The 21,188-nt window shown below is 38.2% G+C and overlaps 1 protein-coding gene across 10 annotated transcripts in view; it reads left to right on the top strand.

The window, feature by feature from the left end:
• The window catches only part of EPB41L4A (erythrocyte membrane protein band 4.1 like 4A), a 160,282-nt gene that overhangs the window by 65,921 nt on the left and 73,173 nt on the right, over window positions 1-21,188 (top strand). For 7 of the 10 annotated variants that reach the window (XM_061623929.1, XM_061623940.1, XM_061623950.1 and 4 more), the window contains 6 exons: window positions 2,198-2,295; window positions 3,665-3,785; window positions 6,539-6,626; window positions 7,828-7,916; window positions 8,729-8,792; window positions 20,349-20,440. In XM_061623929.1, the coding sequence (XP_061479913.1) occupies window positions 2,198-2,295; window positions 3,665-3,785; window positions 6,539-6,626; window positions 7,828-7,916; window positions 8,729-8,792; window positions 20,349-20,440 (552 nt within the window). Of the gene's footprint in view, window positions 1-2,197; window positions 2,309-3,664; window positions 3,786-6,538; window positions 6,627-7,827; window positions 7,917-8,728; window positions 8,793-20,348; window positions 20,441-21,188 lie in introns of all 10 variants that reach the window. The other 3 variants (XM_061623988.1, XM_061623998.1, XM_061624007.1) reach the window with 1 other exon arrangement.

The following is a 21,188-nucleotide window of genomic DNA, read 5'->3' as shown; positions in this document are numbered from 1 at the left end:
ACCATCATATGACATTGACCAATAAAAAGGCTTTGAAATTAATAAAAATAAATTTGACACAGATTTCTAGGCTGAATAATGAGAGAAATATAATTTTGTTGGTTAGATTCTCTGTAGAAACAGTAGTAACACAGAAAAGAAGCAACGTAAGAAGAACACCAACAAGCATACAAAAATGTTACTTCATCTTTGGAGATGGCAGGTGTTGCCACCACTCATCATATGTTCAGAGGCAAATGTTAGGTTTTTTGCCCATTAGTGAATAATAATAATATAGGTGAGAGGGGACCATGACTGTGTTGCATTTTAAGTGTGTGCTGATTGTATTGCATTTTAAGTGTCTCTATTCCATGTGCAAACTTCATCTTGACCTAGTGAATACAATCTGCATGCTAATATGCTTTATTTTGGGTGCATAAAAGCATGGTGCATGAAAGATAGCAGATCTTATCCAATAATGCAGTAATGTCTGCATGTGTTCCTATAGCTGTTTCTATACTAGGCACTGTTTATCTGCAGGTTTACAGTCTTATCAGTCCCAATACAGAGAATTGTGGGACTAGAAGAAGGCTGTATACACATTGCTGAGCATTCAGTGTATGAGGCTGTGTATAGATGATGAATTTCTGTAGCATAGTGAATGCGTTTTTAACCACTAACCCTGATGTAGTAACTGTAGCTTAATAACTATACAGATGTAACAGAGAAGGAAGTGCCCCACTGCATGGTAAAAAGGCTCTCTCTTAAATTCAGATGTGCCATCTAGTCCAGGAGTAGTGAACCCATGGGCCTCCAGATGTACTGAACTATAGCTCCTATCAGCCGTAACGATTGGCAATGTTGGCTGTGGCTGATGGGAGTTGGAGTCCAACATCTGGAGGGCCGCAGGTTCCTATCCCTAATATAAACTGATTGAGTCAAGGCATGATCTTTGGGTTGTATACAACTCCTACTTGGGGTAGACCCATTGAAATTAATGAACCTCTTAGTCATGCCCATTAACATTAATAGGTTTCTTCTGAGTAGGGACGGGATGTGTTGGCCAGTGCTGGTTCAAAAGCATTCCGTAGACCTAACAGGCTGGCATCGATTTGAGTTTGTTCTTTATCTGCTAGCCACTGCTTTGCTTCTTCTTCTACCGATCTGTGATTTTTTTTCTCTTGGAAAAATATTGATGTTAATATCAATATTTTTGAAGGCAATATTGATATTTTAAAGAAAATAATATTTTAAGAAGAAATATTGATAAATTATCATTCTTACAATCAATTTTTTAAAGGTGGATTTTTAAAGAAAAGTCCATTTGCAAAAACAACAGCAGAAATTTGCTGTGTTAAAATCCGATCCTCAGATATTGAGAATAAGCAAATTAAAATTGGGTACCAAATCGGTACCAAATCTAAATTGGGCAAAATTCTAGCACATCCCTATTTCTGAGTAGGACTAGCACTGAATACCACCTTTGTTTTAAGTATCTAGTTCCCATATAAGAATTACATTTACTAAATCAGATAATAAGCAACTCTGGTTTAGTCAAGTCATTCATACGGGAAACATTTTTTTAAAAGAGCAGTACTTTTGAAGTAGTGGAATAAACATTGTTTGAAGAAAAGTAGTGTTTTTTTTAAAAGGTTGTATCCAATGTTAGTCATAATTGGAGTCAACCCACTGAAATTAATGGACATGACTAGGTTTATTAACTTCATTGGGTCTACTGAGTAGAACTCAGTTGGATACAAACCTCTGAAAACATTACTGAATGGTATGTGCAAATTCCCAGCATCGTTATAAAATCACAGATGCCACAATTCTTTCAAAGAAGCTATGACAGCTAAGTTATCAAATTGATCTAGATCACTAGATATATCCCAAGACTATTAGTTGTAGTGCCACCTCCACCTCTTAATTTTTATGAATTTTATGAATTTCTTCAGAAATTCACAGCTATGTATTCATAGCATGTAGCACACTTTGCCACAGCTTACTTGTTCTGGACAAGTTCTTACTTCTGCATTTGATTTGAGGGGGAAACCCCCTCAGCACTAAACATTCAAAGGAAATCAAATTTAATTTCTGGTTTGTCGTCCCCCCCCAAGCCAACTTAACAATATTTATGTTAATTAAAACTGTATGGACATTATATTATGATGTTAGGAATTTTACAATGGTATAATTTTGTTTTCTGTCTTTGTTTTAGGTATCAGGTTTTTTTACAGGTTAAGCAAGATGTTTTGCAAGGGCGCTTACCTTGTCCTGTCAACGTTGCTGCTCAGCTGGGAGCTTATGCAGTACAGTGTATGTTCTTCAGGTCAACTGATACTGTATTTCCCTTCTTAAATACAATGTAGTAAAGATTTGATAATACTGTATTCAAAAATCTGAATTACATGAACTGTATGCTGAGGATTATATATTGCTTCTTCCTCAAGATAAATTCCAGAGGACTAGCCATGTTAGTCTGTTGCAGCAAATATGCATAAAGAATCTTGTTCCCTGTGAAAGACTAACAGTTTTGTTGTGGCATTCATTTTTGAGGACTAGAGTCCACTTGATTAGATGCTCATCTTCATTTTCATATGAGGAAGTGGGCTCTAGTCCACAAATATTTATGCCTCAACAAATCTCCTAGTCGTTACAGTTACCATATTGAGTTTTATCTTCAAGGTGGATTATGCAGAGTCAATTTGCATGCAATTTAAATTCATGCAAATTCAGTTACTGTCCTCATAAAGAGGTGCCAAGAAAAGTTGGAAAGCACTTTATTGCAATTGATTATCCTGTGACAGCATATTTCCATGATGGATTTGGGGTTTTCTAGGATGTTACAGGTTTTGCATAGATTAGGAAATATTTAAATTGTGAGTCATTTTATTGTTATAGCTCAGGGATCACCAACTTTTTTGGATCAGAGGGCACATTTCAAATTTTGAGAGATGCTGGGGACACCAATCACAAAATGGTGGCTATGGGGGCATGGCACAACACAAAATGGCTGTTGTGGAGGTGTGGCATTACCCAAAATTAGAGAGTAGCCATGGTGAAGCTTTTTACATAGTTGTATTTCCATTCTAGAAAAGGCTTGACCTGTTGAATTTCTGCTGCCACAAGTTGTTAAAGGCACAAGAACACTGTTTCCCCCCAATGCTGACCCTAAACCAAAGCCTAGGCTGCCATTCTATACCTGCTTAGCTGGAAGTAAGCCCCATTAAACACAAAGAGACTTGCTTCTGAATAGATGTGAAGATTGTGAGAGGAGCTCATTCTACCTTTCAATAGATCTATTTTATATATTTTTATATTTTATCCTTTTTTATTCCCAGGACTCACATTTAACATCAACATGCTAGATGGGTTCCATTCTTGATTTCTTACTATATATGATTGTCTTTCTCCTTTTCTTCCCTATGGTGCACCTGGTATGACCTGCCTTAGATCAATATGTGTTCCATGTGTGGGTCCTGAACCTCCCAGTTGAATACTAATTATCTATGCTACCTTGGGTTGTTCTTAGCTAGTTAAGTCTTCCTTTTCTTCAGCTCCTACCATTTCATTGTCGTACATGTTTCTAATGATTCAGCTGGAAACTAAAATAATTTGTGTAAAATATATACCAGAAAGTTAGTATTTCAAATGTATTTTGTGTGTGTTTGTGTGTACTGTACAGCTGAACTTGGAGACTATGACCCATACAAGCACACTGCAGGTTATGTTTCGGAATACCGCTTTGTTCCTGACCAGAAAGAAGAACTAGAAGATGCCATAGAACGGATACACAAAACTCTGATGTAAGAATTCAGTTTTATTAATTAATATTGCTTGGGACATAAAATTATACAAGGGAAAGGACATTAAGAAGCAGCTCCTTTGTGAATAGGGAAGAACTATTGATTGCTATTTTAAAACTGTTTCCTTATGGGCGTGTATTTCTCTGGAACAGTCATAAATATAATCAATACATTTAAATCTGGCATTTTATCCCCCATGTACCGTGTCTTCGGCTTCCAACCAGATGCATTATATGGTATAGATGAAGATGGAGAATGACAGGACAATCCTACAGTTCTATAGATGCATAACACTTAGCATCAGTAAGAGAAATATGGATGAAGGAAAAAATTACAGCAACAAGAATGAACCTTATAAAAGACTGTCAGTGTCCATAATTTATAAGATTAGTCAGCTCATAGTTATTTCATAAAATCTTGCATAGCTTAATGAAAAAGCTGAGAGAAGGAAAACATATTTGAGAAATGAGTCAGGTGATTTACGTTACAGAATGTGGAGCCAAATGAACAGAAAGATAAGGTTCCTTGATAAGATGATTGCAGGACTGAATGCCAAAATGTGTAGTACTTGGAAAACAGCAGTGGGATGTCTCTCAATCAGGAGAGATGGCTGGTGGGCAGAATTTGTGGGCTGGCAAGACAGTTTTAAGGAATGACTTCATGTATAAGAGTGGAACTATATCTGGTGAGCAAAAAGTATGAAAGTATGCAAAAACTTGTGATGTGATAAAAACATCAAGTTTATAAAAGAGGCATTACATTGTGTTGAAATGTACTCTACTGTGAAATGTGCTCTACAAGCCTGAATCTGACAAGTTATCTTGTAATCTTCTGTCTTTTCCCTCAAAAAACAAGAAGTAAAATGAAATAGGATTTTTTAAGCCTAGTGGCTTCTTGGACTGGAATACGAATGCATTAAATGTAGCATGGGCCGAGTTCCTGAAACTTGGCAGATGTTCTCCTGATCAGTAAGGTTCACTAGGAAGCTTGTGTATGTGTAGAATATAAGAATAATAATTTTAAAAAATTCATATAGTAGAATAATTTTACTAACAATGAAAAGTGATGGTATTTTGGAATAATATTGTGGAAGAACCTGTTTTACAAATTTATGAACTACTTTGTATGATGGCACTGTGAGGTGTAGCCAGCTGCAGTGGTCATTTAGTGGCATTCTTGCTCTGGCAGGCTAATTTCAGCAGATTGGTTGAAGGCCGGGCATAATCAGAAAAATCAGAGAGCAGAAGAAAGAAACTAGAGAGGAGTTTTCAGTCACATTTAGCAAAGACGTTTGTTGCAAAATGAATGTTTTTGTTTTGTGATAAGGATAATTTTGACCCAATAAACAATTCTCTGCTGTGTCGAGAGAAACTGAGGTATGGATCTAGCTGTAACATTATGACAGTTCTTTGAGAATCTTCATATATGTATTGCAGCATTTATTTAGGGCCCTTCCAGATGGTGACATTCAGATATGCAAACATGTTATTCAGACATCAAAAATAGGCTGTTGGCAATGTTTTTTTTTCTATTGGATTTTCTGCAGAAAGGGTAAATTAAATGGGAAAAAATACAGGCTGATATTTTGATACCCTAGTGTCAATTGCATGCTGCGAGAATCTTGCATGCATGAGAGGAACAGATCCTTCAATATGGACCTGTCTAGAAGCATATATCTCCCTTTTCTTTTCCTTTTTGACATTGGAGTTCTTTTTTCCCAACTTAAAGACCTCCTCCAGCAATTTCTAGTGCAGATTGGGATTCTCTTTTTTCTCCATTTATTTCCTAAGGAATACAACTATTGCCAAAGTTTGGCTGGAATAATTCTGCTTATAAATAAGACTGTAAAGAATATTTTGACATGGGATCTCAAGGTAGATTGTATGTTTTTTCAGTCATGTTTCTGTAGGAGACTGACTGAGTTTTTTTAAAAAAACAAATCCTAGAAAAGGAAATTCCTCACCTGAAGTCAAAACATTTTTTAGTTTTTAATGCCGTGTTTGGTAATCTTTTCAAGGATCAAGCCACTTGCACATTACTGTCTGTCTTGATGATAATACAGTTTTCAAAACAGCCATCTCACACAGCTACATTGCTTAAATCAGTGAAGCCAGTATGTCTAAGTTATGTACAGGATTGCAACCCAAAACTTTTTTTTAACCATTTCGGATGAGACTCAATGTCGTGCCAGCAAATGCAACTGGATTCCCCTTTCTCCTTTCCCACAACCCTCCAAAGAAGATTTGTGGGTCCACAAGGGGCTTCAGGGGGAAGGGGGAAAGGGGAATTCCATTGTGTCTGCTGGTAAGTCTCACTTGCACAAGTAGAAGTTTGTTGCTCAAGTATATAATCTTCAGTCTGAGTGGTTTTTGTTTTTTCCTGTAAGGCTTAATAGCAGAATAATTAGGGTATATTGAAGCTCCTTGAAGAGCTCTTACCTGTACTGATACAAATAAACTTCAACAAGAATGAGAGTTCATGCCCTGCTTCATATCTTGTTTGGAGTGGTGCATGCAAATGATGGAACTATGAGCCAAACCTTCACACAAATGCTCAGCAACCTTGTTCTACAGTTCCTCGCTCCCAAAAAAAGGGGGATTTGCTAATGAAAGTCTGGTTGATATACAACATTATCTGCATGTTGGAGGAGATATGTATGAATTGGGGCTATGACAGTATTCTTCACCTTTGACAAGTATAATTTTGAAAATATATTTTCTATACTGTATAAATATATATCTTATATCATACAGGGGTCAAGTTCCAGCTGAGGCAGAATTGAATTACTTAGGAATGGCAAAGACACTTGAAATGTATGGAGTTGATCTTCATCCTGTTTATGTAAGTAGATTTTTTTTAAAAAAATGTGTAGCTTTACTGATAGTTGCCCCAGTCCACTAATTTGTTGCAGGATATGGCACTACAGATGAATTTGGACCCCAAACCTTATCAGCTTTAGTCAGCATCGGCAGTGAACAGGAATGATGGGAGCTGTAGCTCAGCAACATCTGGAGAGCCACAAGTTAATCACACTTTCCTTAAATGAAATGCACACATGCAGCTCTATAGACTATAAAGATTGAGCCTGCCACTGAAGTGAATGTGGCGGCCTTCATGCATAGACATATGAATATATGTACACACAAACCTCTCTCCTTCTCTCTCCCTCCCTCCCTCTCCTGCTCCCTCTCTCTCTCTTTCTGTGTGTGTGTATGTGTGTGTATACTTTTATCCAGCCATTGCAAGATTGCAGGCACAAGACTGGAGAGCGAGAGTTGAGGGTGACTATTTTAATTCCTTCTTTTTCTGGTCTAAAGAGCTACTTTTGGCACACCCATGAAATTGTAGGTACCCAGAGAGATCACTGCTTTTTTCTTTGAATAGCAGACTTCAGTGCCATATCACAAACTGCTTTTCAAATTCTCTTCTGCTTCAAAAGGAATTTGCCCTACAGCATACAAGGGTGAGAGTCCCCTTTGGTACATGTGCCTGGTTATGCAGTTCTTTGGGTCTTCGGCAATGTCAACAACTGCCCTGAACTGGCTGGGGAAGATTGGCATCACAAATGTAAAACACTAATTATGTAATTTCTTAATTCAGTGCTCTTCTTTTTAAAAAGCTGAATTTAAATCCATAGCAACGCATGCTTAGGAGAAGCACGGATTAAGGAGACTTTTCTGTGAAAGAAAAGGCAATTAACTATGCTGGAAAAATAATATGGATTACAAATCTAAGGGATTTATTCTAAATGTTGTTATAAGATAAAAGGGGTTTATTACAAAGAATGTGTTCAGGCAGGAAATATGAAAGTAACAGCAAGAAACTGAGTAAGGCCCTAAAAAGTTAAAAGTAACAGGAAATAGTAGCTCAAAGTATTCACACTGAGAGTTCCTTAAATATATAGAACGTTTAAAAATATCGTGTCATACTGTATTGTTCTCTTCTGACCACCATGCTGCATTAGTTTAATACATGTTCGTCTTTGTGACTTCTCTGTCAATGTATGTGTGCTTATGTGTATAATTTTAAAACTATTTTACAGGGTGAAAACAAATCTGAATATTTTCTAGGGTTAACCCCTGTAGGAGTAGTAGTTTACAAGAATAAAAAGCAAGTAGGAAAGTATTTTTGGTAAGTAACATCTATCTGTTCAGCCCACATAGTAAAAATAGGAATTAACAAATAGTGCATAGCATATTTCTGTTTATAAATATTTCTACATAAAGCATATCTCACACTGAAATATGGAAATGATGGGTTGGATCCAACTTGTCCACAGTGGAACTCTGTTAACTGAATGCTCCTGCAGGCAGAAGAAGCTGATTTTTGGCAATTCCTTCGTTAATCTCCTACGTGCCCTGAAAAGCTGCTCCAGCGGCCTAGGGATCCCTTTGGAACAGTATGGGAAGTGGTGTGTGTGTGGAGGGGGCTATAAGAAGAAGGAGAGAGTGAGCCAAAAATCCCCTTTCTCTTTTGCCTGTGGGAATCTCAAGTTAGTGGAGCAGGATCCTCTGCTGTCTCAGAGTTCCATCTCTGAATGGAAACAGACCTTCCATTCACAGAGGGAGATGCCTATATTCAACCTAATAGTTCCACATTTTTTGCTTACATGAGTGCATTTAAATATTTTTCCTCTAATGAGTAACTACCTAATTACAATTTGAAAAAGGAGAAGCTGTCTCAGTGATAAACATTATTTCTGCAAAGTTTTAATTAGGAGACATTTCTAGCAACACTTCAGAGCAGTTCCAGTATATCCACTGTAGAGAAGCGAAGCAGACTATTGATCTACATTTATACTTGTTAATGGTTAGCATGCCTTCCTAACTAGACTAGTTCATTCATTATTGAATATACTTACCATTACACATTCAACCATTCCTATTTTTTATGTATATGTTGCTGAATCTTTGCGTTTCCTTTGGTCTTTTTCTCACACTTAGGCCTAGAATTACAAAAGTCCACTTCAAAGAAAGTCAATTCGAGCTCAGAGTTCTGGGAAAAGATGTAAGTTTATATTTGTAGCTTGAAAATAAAGCTTATTAAGCATGTAATCATAATCACACTTACAAGGACGTTAGCCTTGCTAAAGACAGCAAGACTTGCTTCTGAGAAAACATGCATAAGATTGTACTGTAAATGTATCCAACCAATGGTGAAAAACTACTTTTTAACAAAAAGGGATAGGTTTTGTTTTTGTTGGATGTTGTTTTTAAATCAGGGGTGGTCAACCTTTTTGGCTCCATGGGCCAGATCCTTATCATGATCTGTCTCATGGGCCAAATTTGACAGCTTTGCTTGTGTCAGACATTCTCGTTAAATCAGAGGTGGTCAACCTTTTTGGTTCCATGGGCCAGATCCTTATCATGATGTGCTTCATGGACCAAAATTGACAGAGGGGTGGGGCCATCTGCCTGCAAGTCACATGACATTATTATGAGATCATATGATTGCAAAGTAGGCAGGACTGCCTTTTAAGTCTCTGAGATCAAGGGCTTAAATGGGGAGGGAGGAAACTTGGAAAAGGCTGTAAGACGGTCCCCATGCTCCTGTTTGAAAAAACGGGAGTGCAGGAAAGTCTTTGCAAAAGCTTATTTGAAGTAGCCCACATGCAAAAGCTGTGTCAAAGGGTGCTTTTGCACAGGGCTTTAATCTCCGCTCAGCTCATGAGTGGGGATAAAATCCTGCTGCCTTGTCTGTGCGATGCTTGTTCCTTGCTGGGAATGGGATCATGCAGCCAGTGCAGGATTCAACCCTGTCCTTGTGCCCATCAGCTGACATTACTAATGGGAAAAAGGCCTTGCAGGCCAAAGTGGACCCTCTGGAGGCCAGACTCTCCTCACCTCTGATTTAAATTATATGCTTTGTAAATTGTAGCACACAGAGAGCGCGAGAGAGCGCGAGTGAGCGAGAACAAGCGCGAGCGAGCGCACGCGCGCGAGAGAGAAAAAAACATTTTTGGGGAAGAAATGGTGATGTGTTCTTCACTGTAGTTGTTTCTGTTGTCCATCAAATTTAAGACACTTGCATTGTAAAGTTCTTAGAACAGTGACTTCATTTGCACATAACACTAAGCCAAACAGTGGCTTAGTGTGAATAAGCAGGCATGCAAGCTCCTGCAGAAGAGACTGGTTGCATCTCCTGAATTTTCTGGAGTAGAGATGTAAAGGCCTGGAAAAAATTTGGAAAAAACTTTTTTTTCCTGGTTTTTTTCCTGGGCCTTCACATCTCTAGTCTGGAGAGAGCTGTACCATGAGCCTGGGTTCACACAACATGCTAAGTCAAACCATAACTTAGCTTTGTATAGTGCAGCAGCAGAATGACTAGAGGGGAAGCAAAATGGTTGTAATCTCCTCTCTCCTCTCCTCTCTGCATGTTTGTTCAAAATAAGCCATCATTTGGCTTAGCATTATGTGTGAACTGGGCCAGCGGGACTTTATCTGTGCCATCTGTTATCATACAATAAACCAGATTGCATAGAAGTGCTGCCACAATGATTGATAATTTATGCTTCAAACAAACTTGTTGGTAAATCCTTGAAATTATTCAAATGCTTAATCTGGAATCTTTAGAAAAGGAATATTGTTGTTTGTGGTATTAAGGCTGATGACTGACTTGTAGATTTGCGTGTTTTTTTTTTTAAAAAAAACTAATGAGAGCCCATTATTGTACTTATAGTAAGACCTGACAACACTTGGTAATGTCAAGTTCTGACAGGAATGTTATTAAGGAAGTATTTCAAAGAACAAGGATGCAAGATATTACATATGCCTTTTCCACACTGGCCTTTTAAGATACACTGAACTAATGGACCTTGGTTAGAACAGGAGTGGGTGATGGAATTGTGTGCTCCCTCTCTGATCCACAAACCAGTTCACCCTATCCAGCCTATTTTTTTTTAATTCAAAGCTGGTTTTGATTGTTACCAATCCTGGTTTAAAGCATTCCAGCCTTGGTTAATGGGACTAAACTCAAATGTAGATTCCTCTATATCTCCAGAATATATCAGCTTTGAATATAGACAAGCATTCCCAACCATACAGACATTGTTGAACTACAACCCTCATAATCCCTGACCGTTGGTGGTGCTAGTTGGGACTGATGGGAGTTGGGAGTCCAAACTATCTGGATGACAGCAGGTTGGGGAAGGCTGATATTGACTAACATAGATTGGGGAATATAGGTTATTCCCCAGATAATACCAGATAAATAGAGAATAGTTTGTTGCATTTAGTACTTAGCATTCCTGCTGTGATAGACTTTGCATTATGATTATCTGAGAGAAATTGTTGCTACTTACAGCTTCTCCTCCAGGCAAATTAAATTAAAAATAAGATATTAGTGAAAATTCCAAAGCTGTTATCAAACTCTCATTTAAAGATAATGCAAAAAGATAAGCAATAAGTAGATTTAATAATTAAAGTGTTGCTTAGATATATAATGTGGGACTTGTTATGAGGAAACTTTCAAGATAATGATGGACTTAGCTATTTATAGGATTTTATTTTCATAAACTAAGCAGGCAAAATCTAAGACTAGACCTTAGTGTTATGTTAATACAACATATAAAATAGAAGATTTTGTTTTCCCTTCAAGATAAGAGTGCTATTTGCAATGGCTTTCTTCTGGGCAGTTTACATAATTAAGGCTATGTTCCTATATATTCTTACTAGGGAGTAGGGTGTAGATTCTATTAAACAAGAAATGGGACTTACTTCTGAGTAAGCATACATAAGATTCACCTGCACTTAAACTTCAAAGGAACTGTACTGTGTGGTAAATTGTAATGTTAGAGGGGTCACAGCTGGAGCCCATGTTGTATGGCTTGTCTTGTTACATTTTCAGGCCATAATCTGCAATCCAGCTTAGAGGTGGCTTCGAGAAGGCAGCACCTGGGGAGTCATTGTACCCCACTGCTGGACTATCCAGGCTGGAGAATGTGACCTTGTTCAACTCCTGTGGCACAGAGAATACCTTTCCTAGGCAGCTCTCACTACCCGTATGCCATGGGAGTCAGTGGCTGTGGGTGGGATGGTGGCCCTTTAAGCAACAAGCAGTTCCTTAGAAGTTATGTGGCTAATGAGAGGTATCAGGCCAGTGTTCATGGTGCCTCAGAGGGCTGAGGCATTCTGGTGAGGCAACACCTCACTCTGTGAGAGTTATTGCCAACCCCTGCCACAGGGAGCTCTCCAGGGTTCCACTCAGCAGTCTTTTACTTTGCCTTGTTCTGCCCTGCTCTGCACCGTTGACCCCTATGTTCGCTGGACAAGCCTTAGTTTGTGCATTCTCTTCAAAATGTAACTACTCCGTTCAAACTATGAGTGTCCTGGACGCTACCTGTGCACACAACCCCTCCCTCCTGGGACAACAAACTAAGGGAAAACAGAACAGACTTCTCACGTGTTGATAAAAGGCTTTGAAACATTTGAAACACAGGGTTTGACAATATGCAGCCCTAGAACCACATGTATCCCAGGCCTAGTTTTAAAAGCCCTTTGTAAGCAACTGGTTCAAATCTCTGGCAAGAGTGATCTGTTCTTTCCCTAGAAGGGTCTGTTATATTTCTTGGCATATCAGCCTTGGATTATCAGCTTTCTTTCAGAACAGAAAGGTTGGATATAAATATTAAAAACAAAATAAATTACTAGCAGTGATGCACTTGTATCTGATGCTAATGCTTCACTTTAAGTGTCGTAGATTTTTAAAGGTGCATCCATATGGCAACTTCCTTCACTCTCAGTTGGATAACATAGCACATGACCAGGTAATGTGGAAAGAGGTAAAGGCATATTCCTTCCTTGGGAATATTCTTGTCCTCAAGAAAGGCTTTTTCTTCAGTTGTATGGACACACAGGACACTGTCAGGTACTTCATGATGTGTGGGGAAATAAAAAGTGCAGGCAAAGCACATCCTGTCTCTGAAATCACAGCTACCTGAACATGCTCTGAGGAATGCTGTGAGCTTTTAGATGAGACAATAAGAGGAAACTTCAGAGACAATAAGAGGAAACTTCAGAGACAGTAAGAGGAAGTTTCAGAAGGCAATACAAGAAAGAATCACGATTGAGCTCCGTGAGCAAATATGAACAATCTGTTGCTTTGCACGATGGAAGCTTCAGTGATGTCAGCTTGCTATAGATGCAGTAAACCTTCACTAAAATAGTATTATAGTATTTCTGTATGAATTGTGCTAATTTTGTATCAAGAAGCCATATTATTTCTTAAAACTGGCAAATTCTGCTATAGCTGGATATAGACCATCAATGAGATAAAGGAGATTGCCTTTGTGAATTAACTTGGGGAAAAGGTTCTTGAACCTTTTTTTTTTTTATAATCGTGCCACTTCTATGTTTTCATAGTCCTTTTATTCATACAGAAAAGAGGATGCCTGACAGTAGGTTCCCCTGAGATTCAGGTTTAGCTACATCTTGACAGATTCTATGAAACCTCTTGAAAATCTATCTGCCTTATTGTATCCTCTCTTTTGTTGTGTGGTGTAAAAACTTGTTTGGTTGAGAGCTCAAGTTCTGGTTTTCCAGTTTTGTTTAACCATTTCATTAGAAGCCTTTACACGAAACAGAAAATATACCTAATAGTAAGTTATGCAAGATCAAGGAAGGAATTTGTGTTTTGGCTAATAGCTATTTTGCATGTGCTGTATAGTAAACGAGCTACTTGGGTAAGGTTTATTTCTGGTACACACACACACACACGACTGCCATACTGCTTCAAGGTAATTTTTCCTTGCCATAGATTCAATTTAAGGAGCAGTTGAAGCCTGCTGTTTGCACCATGTGGCATGACATCCATGGATATAGGACAGGATTTAGTCCTGTCACTTCCTGTTGAATTTAAATTGGATTTACTGTGTCTTCACAGAAATTGAGGTGCAATCGTTTTCTGATAATTGTTAGTGCAAACAGTAAACCGAGCAGAATCATTACTGGTGGCACAATCCAAACTGTTCAGTCTTGGGAAGGCTGAGCCCACAAAAGGATTGAGAGTAACGGCAGTCAATACACAGCCAGGATCTGCATGTTCCATTTGAGAGCAGGAACTGTGGACTGGGGAAGGGGAGTTGGGGAGAGTTACTTCAGTACCCTGATCAAGTCACAGGGAGTATATTATTTATTCCAAAGGTTCTTAGGCTGTGTCCAGATGGGGACATTATCTCACAAATGGGTCATTTATATCAAGTTTTTCTGTGTGTGCAATTGGTAAATGAGTCTCCACACATTTATTCACTTACCATATTTATTGCTGTCCTGCTGTTTGCTGTCACATCACTGAGCATAACTTGGCAGAAAACATCCAGAGTACAATTTTTTTTTTGGTCCCTAACCTCAATCACTCCTCCTCTCATCTGTCCCCCAATTAGTTTACAGGATTAAACTGTAGTTTGCTGCTTCTTCTTTTCTAAATTTGTTTTGGTTCAATTCTGATTTAATAGAATTGCGCAAGTTCTGTAATAATAAAAAACCCCAAATTGGAGCTGCTTAGTGCTCTGAGTGAGATGCATAAATGTGCTGACCTTTCTGTAAAGATAATACCTCTCTCCCAGCCTTCTCCAACTGACATTCAACTTCAACTTAAAGAACCTTAGGATACGATTATGTTGCTGGGAGGAAGGGGACTACTTACACATGCCCAGTGATATTAATAATTTTTTTTAAAAAAACTTAATTAGCAGATCCCTGTGCTTTATTATAAGCTTCTTTTGAAAATACCCTGTGTTTTCATAGAATAGTAGAGTTGGAAGGGGCCTATAAGACTTTGTGGCATGGAGAATTATTGTTTGAGAAATTTAAGTTCAAAGCCACCTTGGAGTGCATTGATTCTGGCCTATGTGGTGAAGTACTTACTAATCAAAGCTACATGTATTTATTATTATGCACTTAAGTATTACTTAAGACCTTAAATCTTAAGCCTGGGTAGCAATCAGTCATAGTTCCCACATATCAAACAGCTATATTGGCTGCAGTCGTGAAAGAACATAAGAAGAGCCTGCTGGATCAGGCCAATGGCCCATCTGGTCCAACATCCTGTTCTCACAGTGGCCAACCAAATGCCTATGGGAAGCCCACAAGCGGGATCTGAGTGCAAGACCACTCTCCTCTTCTGCGGTTTCCAGCAACTGGTATTTGAAAGCATACTGCTTCCAACTATGGAGGCAGAGCATAGCCATCATGGCTAGTAGCCACTGATAGCATATTCCTCCATGAATTTGTCTAATCCTCTTAAAGGCATCCAAGTTGGTGGCTATCACTGCCTCTTGTGGAAACAAATTCCATAGTTTAACTATGTTTAACTATGTGCTGAGTGAAGAAGAACTTTTGTCTATCCTGAATCTTCCAACAATCAGCTTCATTGGATGTGGTCTAGTGTTATGAGAGAGGGAGAAAAACCTCTCTGCCCCACTTTCTTTTTTTTTTTCAATAATTTTTATTCAGATTTTCATAAAACATACAAGACAAAATCATAAAACATTCAAAGACAAAAAACAAAATCAAAAATAGTTAAACAAAAAGAAAAAAAGAAAAAAAAAACAAAAATAAAAAATAAAGAGTAAAATATTGACTTCCCATTTGTCAAAGATCAAATCAGTTATAAGTCTATAATATATAACAATCCTGTCTCTTAAGTCATATTATAAAATCACTTTCCTCCAGTAGTTATCTTACTTAATCATCAAATCTCATAAACATTACTTTATTCTTTCCACAAAAAGTCAAAGAGAGGTTTCAATTCTTTAAGAAATATATCTATCAATTTTTTTTTCCAGATAAGCATATCGATTAATCCATCTCATTACTAATTATGATAATCTTATTGTCATAACCATAGTCAAAATAAACATTTCAATTAATCCATCACATCAGAATCTGTTAGGTTCAATAATTTCAGTAGCCATTGTTCTATTATCTCTATTAGTTCCATTTTCCATCTTCCATCTTCAGTAGTCTTGTTAAGTCCAGTAATTTCAATATCCAATCTTCCATTATCAGTATTCCATAATAATCTTGCTGTCAAAGCCATAGTCATATAGTAAGAGTCTGATGGGGATTACCTCTATCCCAAATATTTTCTTGCCATCCATTCTGAATAGGTTGCTGAAATACTGCTGTAAAATCATATCTCTGTTCTTTTTTTCAAAATACACTGGGTCATCTCTTAAAAGTTTTTCCATTGTCACATGGCTGCAGTTAATTCCATAGATTTTCTCTATATTGGGCTCCATCACATCATTCCAGTCCAGAAGATTATCCATGCCATTGATAACTTTATCTCTAGAATCTTCATTCATTTCTTCAGAGATAACATTGAGTTCCAAACAATAGATTTTATTTCTAAAGTCCATAGACTCCAAATCTTGTTCCTGTTCCACGTTGGTTCCAATCTCCGGGATCTCCTCTCTCACAGGGACCCCTATTCCAGTCTCCAGGGTCACCTCTCTCACAGGGACCCCTGTTCCAATCTCCGGGGTCTCCTCTCTCACAGGGACCCCTTCCAGGGTCACCTCTCTCACAGGGACCCTTATATCTTTAATCTCCTGCTTCATTTTACTCAATTCAATTTTCGTTATCTCAATCTCATCCATTATTTTCTGAAACATAGTTATTTCCAGATTTTCAGCCACTTTCTTAATTGCCATTTTAAAAGAAAAATATAGGAAAACCACTTCTTATTTCAGCAACAATTGGGTTAATACTCCAAACTTGGTGACATCACAGTATAAACAGAGCAGACAGCCTTATCTCTCCAATAGTTAAGTAAACAAAATGCAGTTCCCAGGATCGAAACAATTAATGGCAATCGTCAAGAAACAGATTCGTCAAAATAAAATAGACCAAAAAGAGAGTAGTCTCAAAACAGTATAATATTTTTCAAAATAAAAATCTGGAATAGAAATCCCTCTTCTGTGTATATCTTTAGAATGCAAATCCAGGACAGCTTTTTGCAACAAAAACAGAGATAAGCTATTAATTAGTGCGTAGCAGAGAGAAGTTATGGCTCCCCAGTGAGATGTCAAAAACTGATCAATCTGGCAAATCTCTTTTAAACAGCAACAATTTAAGTCAAGTAAAAGAAAAATATAGAAAGAAGGGTGCTTGCCTGTTAGTGCGTTCTCTCTTAGAAGATAAGATGAACGTTCGCTTTAACAGATAGAGCTTGCTGTTGAAAATCCGTCCCACCTTCGTCGGCTGGACCTCGTCCCATAAATTAATGAGATCTGGTCGTCCCAACAAAAATAGGCTTTGAGGTTAATCTCTTCGTTTCTCCCTACCCGGGAGAAGTTTAATCAGTCAAAAAAAAAAGAAAAAACTGACTGATATATCTGAATAAGCTTCTTTTGAGGCAGGAGCCCGTCTCAAAAGCAGGCACAGGCTAAGTCACCCTTCCCGGAAGTCCTCTGCCCCACTTTCTTCATGCCATGCATAATTTTATACACTTCAATTATGTCACCTCTTAGTCTCCTAAAAACTAAAAAGCCTCAAATGCTGCATCCTTTCCTCACTAGAGGAATTGCTCAATCCCCTTGATCATTTTGGTCCCCCTTTTCTGAACCTTTTCCAGCTCTACAATATCCTTTTTGAGGTGAGGCGACCAGAACTGTACACAGTATTCAACATGGGGCTGCACCTTAGATTTATATAACAGCTTTATGAAATAGGCAGTTTCCCCCCCATACCTTTCCTAATGATCCCTAGCATGTAATTTGCCTTTTTGACGGCTACCGCACACTGGGTCAACATCTTCATTGAGCTATCCACTATGACCCAAAGGTCTCATTCCTGGTCAGTCACTGCCAATTCAGACCCTATGAGTGTATATGTGAAATTAAGATGTTTTTGCTCCTGTGTGCGAAACTTTACACTAGTTTACACTGAATTGCATTTGTCATTTTATTGCCCATTCACTCATTTTGGAGAGGTTCTTTTGGAGCTCTTTGCAATCTCTTTTTGTTTTGACAACCCTGAACAATTTAGTATCATCAACAAACTTGGCCACCTCATTGCTTACCCCAACTCTAGAGCAGCCTTTCCCAACCAGTGTGCCTCCAGATGTTGTTGGACCACAACTCTCATCAGCCTCAGCCAGCATTGCCAATGGGAGGCTGATGGGAGTTGTGGTCCAACAACATCTGGAGGCACACTGGTTGGGAAAGGCTGCTCTAGATCATTGAGAACAAATTAAAATACACAGGTCCTAATGCCAATCCTTGGGAGACTCCATTTTACACACCTCTATTGGGAGAACTGTTGATTTATTCCTACTCTCTGCTTTCTGTTTCCTAGCCAGTTTCTGATCCATAAGAGGACCTTTCCTCTTATTCCATAATCTTACTCAGGAATCTTTGGTGAGGTACCTTGTCGAACGTTTTTTGAAAGTCCAGGTACACTATGTACACTGTTGTGTTCAAAGGCTTGCACATGTTCAGTGTGAATCTTTATTATTCTTTTTGGAAATTAGCCCTACTCATCCCACTCACAGCCATAGTTACCATGCTACTGACTTTTTAAAAAAAAATCTCTGTGTATCATACAGAATGGGGAGCTGCTGCTGGAGTGTGGAAGGAGTGCACATTGGAAAGGGAGACTAAGGCCTGTCATCCTATGCACACTGAAAAATGAATGTTCTGGTTGGATAGGGTTTCTAAATTTTAGAGTGCAGTCCAGCACTATTATAATTAATGTGAGTCTTTTCACTGAATTTAGAGTTTAGAAAAATTAAGCATTATATAAATCATATCTGCTTTTCATTCATTGATTGGTTAAATATGTTCTGACTAATAAGTAACTTACTTTAGGTTTGGGGGCATTCTTTTAAAGCTTTCAGTGAATTAAATTGACCATGCCATGCCATCAGATGTTTCTTATGTGTTGCATACTTCTCTTTAAAAAATAAAAAATAAATAACTCATCCAGCTGATGGGTGCTATTTTGTAAAGAAACTGCAGTAATTCTTCAGTGTCACCATTGTTTGCTGTGAACACACCACATTTCACAGTTAATTGCTAGTATTCTTTATAAAAATTTCCACTTAGGAGGGTTTCTGATTATGTAAACATTTTTCAGTTCTTTTGTGGGTTGACAGGTTCAGGCCCGTAATGTGGTGGATATATTTCACATTACTTTTTATGACATGGAGGTCAGTGTCTATGTTAGAAAAAGTATCTATTTGTCATGAAACTGTGATTTGTGTACGCATCTGCTTTCCAGTCCATGAATCCAAGTCAACTCACTTGAAACACCATTCACAATATAGGCATATCCCCCCCATCCCAAACATGATCGATCTTAAGCCACATCTGCACTATACATTTAAAGTACTGTTGTACCCTCCAAGAATTCGAGGGATTGTGATTTGTTAAGGGTGCTGAGAGTTGTTAAGAAACCCCTATTCCCCTCACAGAGGTACAATTCCCAGAGTGGTTTGACAATCAATCCCTCTTCCCACAGAACTCTGGGAACTGTAGTTCTGTGAGAGTAATAGGGGTCTCCTAACAACTGCCAGCATCCCTAACAATTTATTTATTTATTATTTTATTATATCCTGCTCTTCCTCCCAGCAGGAGCCCAGGATTCTTCGGGGGAAGCCTTTACGGTTGTTAAAGTGGTATAATACTGCTTTAAATGTATTGTGTGGGTGTGATATTAGGGTTGGAAAATAAAAAACCTGAAGTAGTCCTTGAAGTTTGTGGTGATTTCATAAGATGATTAAACGGATTCATATTTTTGAAGATCAAAGCTATAAGAAAAGATTGTACATTAGACCAGTTCTGGGCCCAATTCAAGGTGTTAATACTAGCATATAAAACCCTAAATGGTTTGGGACCCAAGTATCTAAAAGAGTGCCTTGCCCAATATCGACCATCTTGGACCCTACAGTCGGCAGGTGAGGCCTTGCCCAGTTGGTGCTGACCCATGACAGGGCCTTTTCATTGGTGGCTCCCTTTCAAAGTCCTCCCCAATGAAGTGCATTTGTCTCTGTCACTATTGACTTTTAGGAGGAAGTTGAAAACATTCCTGTTTACCCAGGCATTTGGCAGCTGAAGGGAACTGTTCCTCGCAACCTGGAGAATACTGGATGAAATAATGTTTTTAACTGTGTGTTTTAGAATTTTTTTAAACTCTAATTGTGTTTTAGAATGCTTTTAACTATTTTTAGAATGCTTTTCTTTTTGTTGTCATTAAATTGTTTTGTTGATATGTTTGCCTCACTGGGCTCTTTTGGGAGAACTAGTGGGATATAAATTCAATCAACCGGTCAGTCAATAAAACATCAGTATAATTCTATTGCCATAAATTGCATTTCTCCTGATTATACATAGATAAAAGTGAAATAAGAATCAGTATTCATGTGCCTAGATCAGGTGTGGGGAACCTTTGGCTCTCCAGATATTGCTGAACTACCACTCTCATCATCCCTGGCCATTGGCCATGCTTGCTGGGACTGAAATTTGGAGGGCCAAAGATTCCCCACTCCTGGTCTAGGTTATCAAATGCAAATCCTCTTATAACAGAAGAATCCTTCATAGTACTTCCTTTTTTATTATTTCAGTGTAATGAAACTTCCTTCTTTTTTGAAGCACAGAACAAAACCGCATGCAAACATTTGTGGAAATGCTGTGTAGAGCAGCACACGTTCTTCAGGTAGGTGAGCTACAGCTGTAAAAAATGTATTATTGCATGACGACAGAAGATGGGGTGGGGAAGGGCAATGCATTTTAGAGCTTAAGGCTAGTGCTTATCTGCAGTTAAAAGGAAAGTATATTCAGATCTCTAACTGGCCTGGTTGTATTGTTTATAGATAGAAGTCCAAGCTGGTTTCCTCATACTGGGTTTGATCAAAACAAACAAACAAATAAATAAATAAATAGCTAGCTAGCTAGCCATTGGCTCTGTTTTGCAAATGCATTTTCAAGAGTTCACACAGTGCTATAGTGGATAGGTTCTATAGCAGTTGTTGTACTTTTACTTGTGCAAATAGAATAATATATTTGGATTTAGTTTCACTTTTCTTGAACAACAATCTAGTATAAGGAATACGACAGTCTTTGAATGAGATACCTTCTGCATGCAAAAGACCACCTGTTGGATCCACATCTGTTTTTTTGCTGAAAGGACATCAATATTCTTACATGAAAATAAGAAAGGAGAGCAGTATGCCACTGTTTGAACTAGACTTCTACTATTTTCCTATAATTTGTTCAGTCTAGAAAAATCTCCCTCTTCAATCTAGAGCAGGATTATCCAATTTGGTGCCTTCCAGATATTGTTGGCAACAACTCCCATCGGCCCCAGCCAGCTTTGTAGTCCAACAACAATTGGAATGCACCATGTTGGATGCCCCAGTCTACAGGCTTTCATAAAGACTCTATAGTATCTTGACAATTTTGTT

This window comes from Rhineura floridana, chromosome 1 (assembly GCF_030035675.1).
Source record: "Rhineura floridana isolate rRhiFlo1 chromosome 1, rRhiFlo1.hap2, whole genome shotgun sequence".
In the NCBI taxonomy this organism is placed as follows: Eukaryota; Metazoa; Chordata; class Lepidosauria; order Squamata; family Rhineuridae; genus Rhineura; species Rhineura floridana.
Note: the sequence above shows the minus strand (reverse complement) of the source record. Positions and strands in the feature narration are given on the sequence as shown.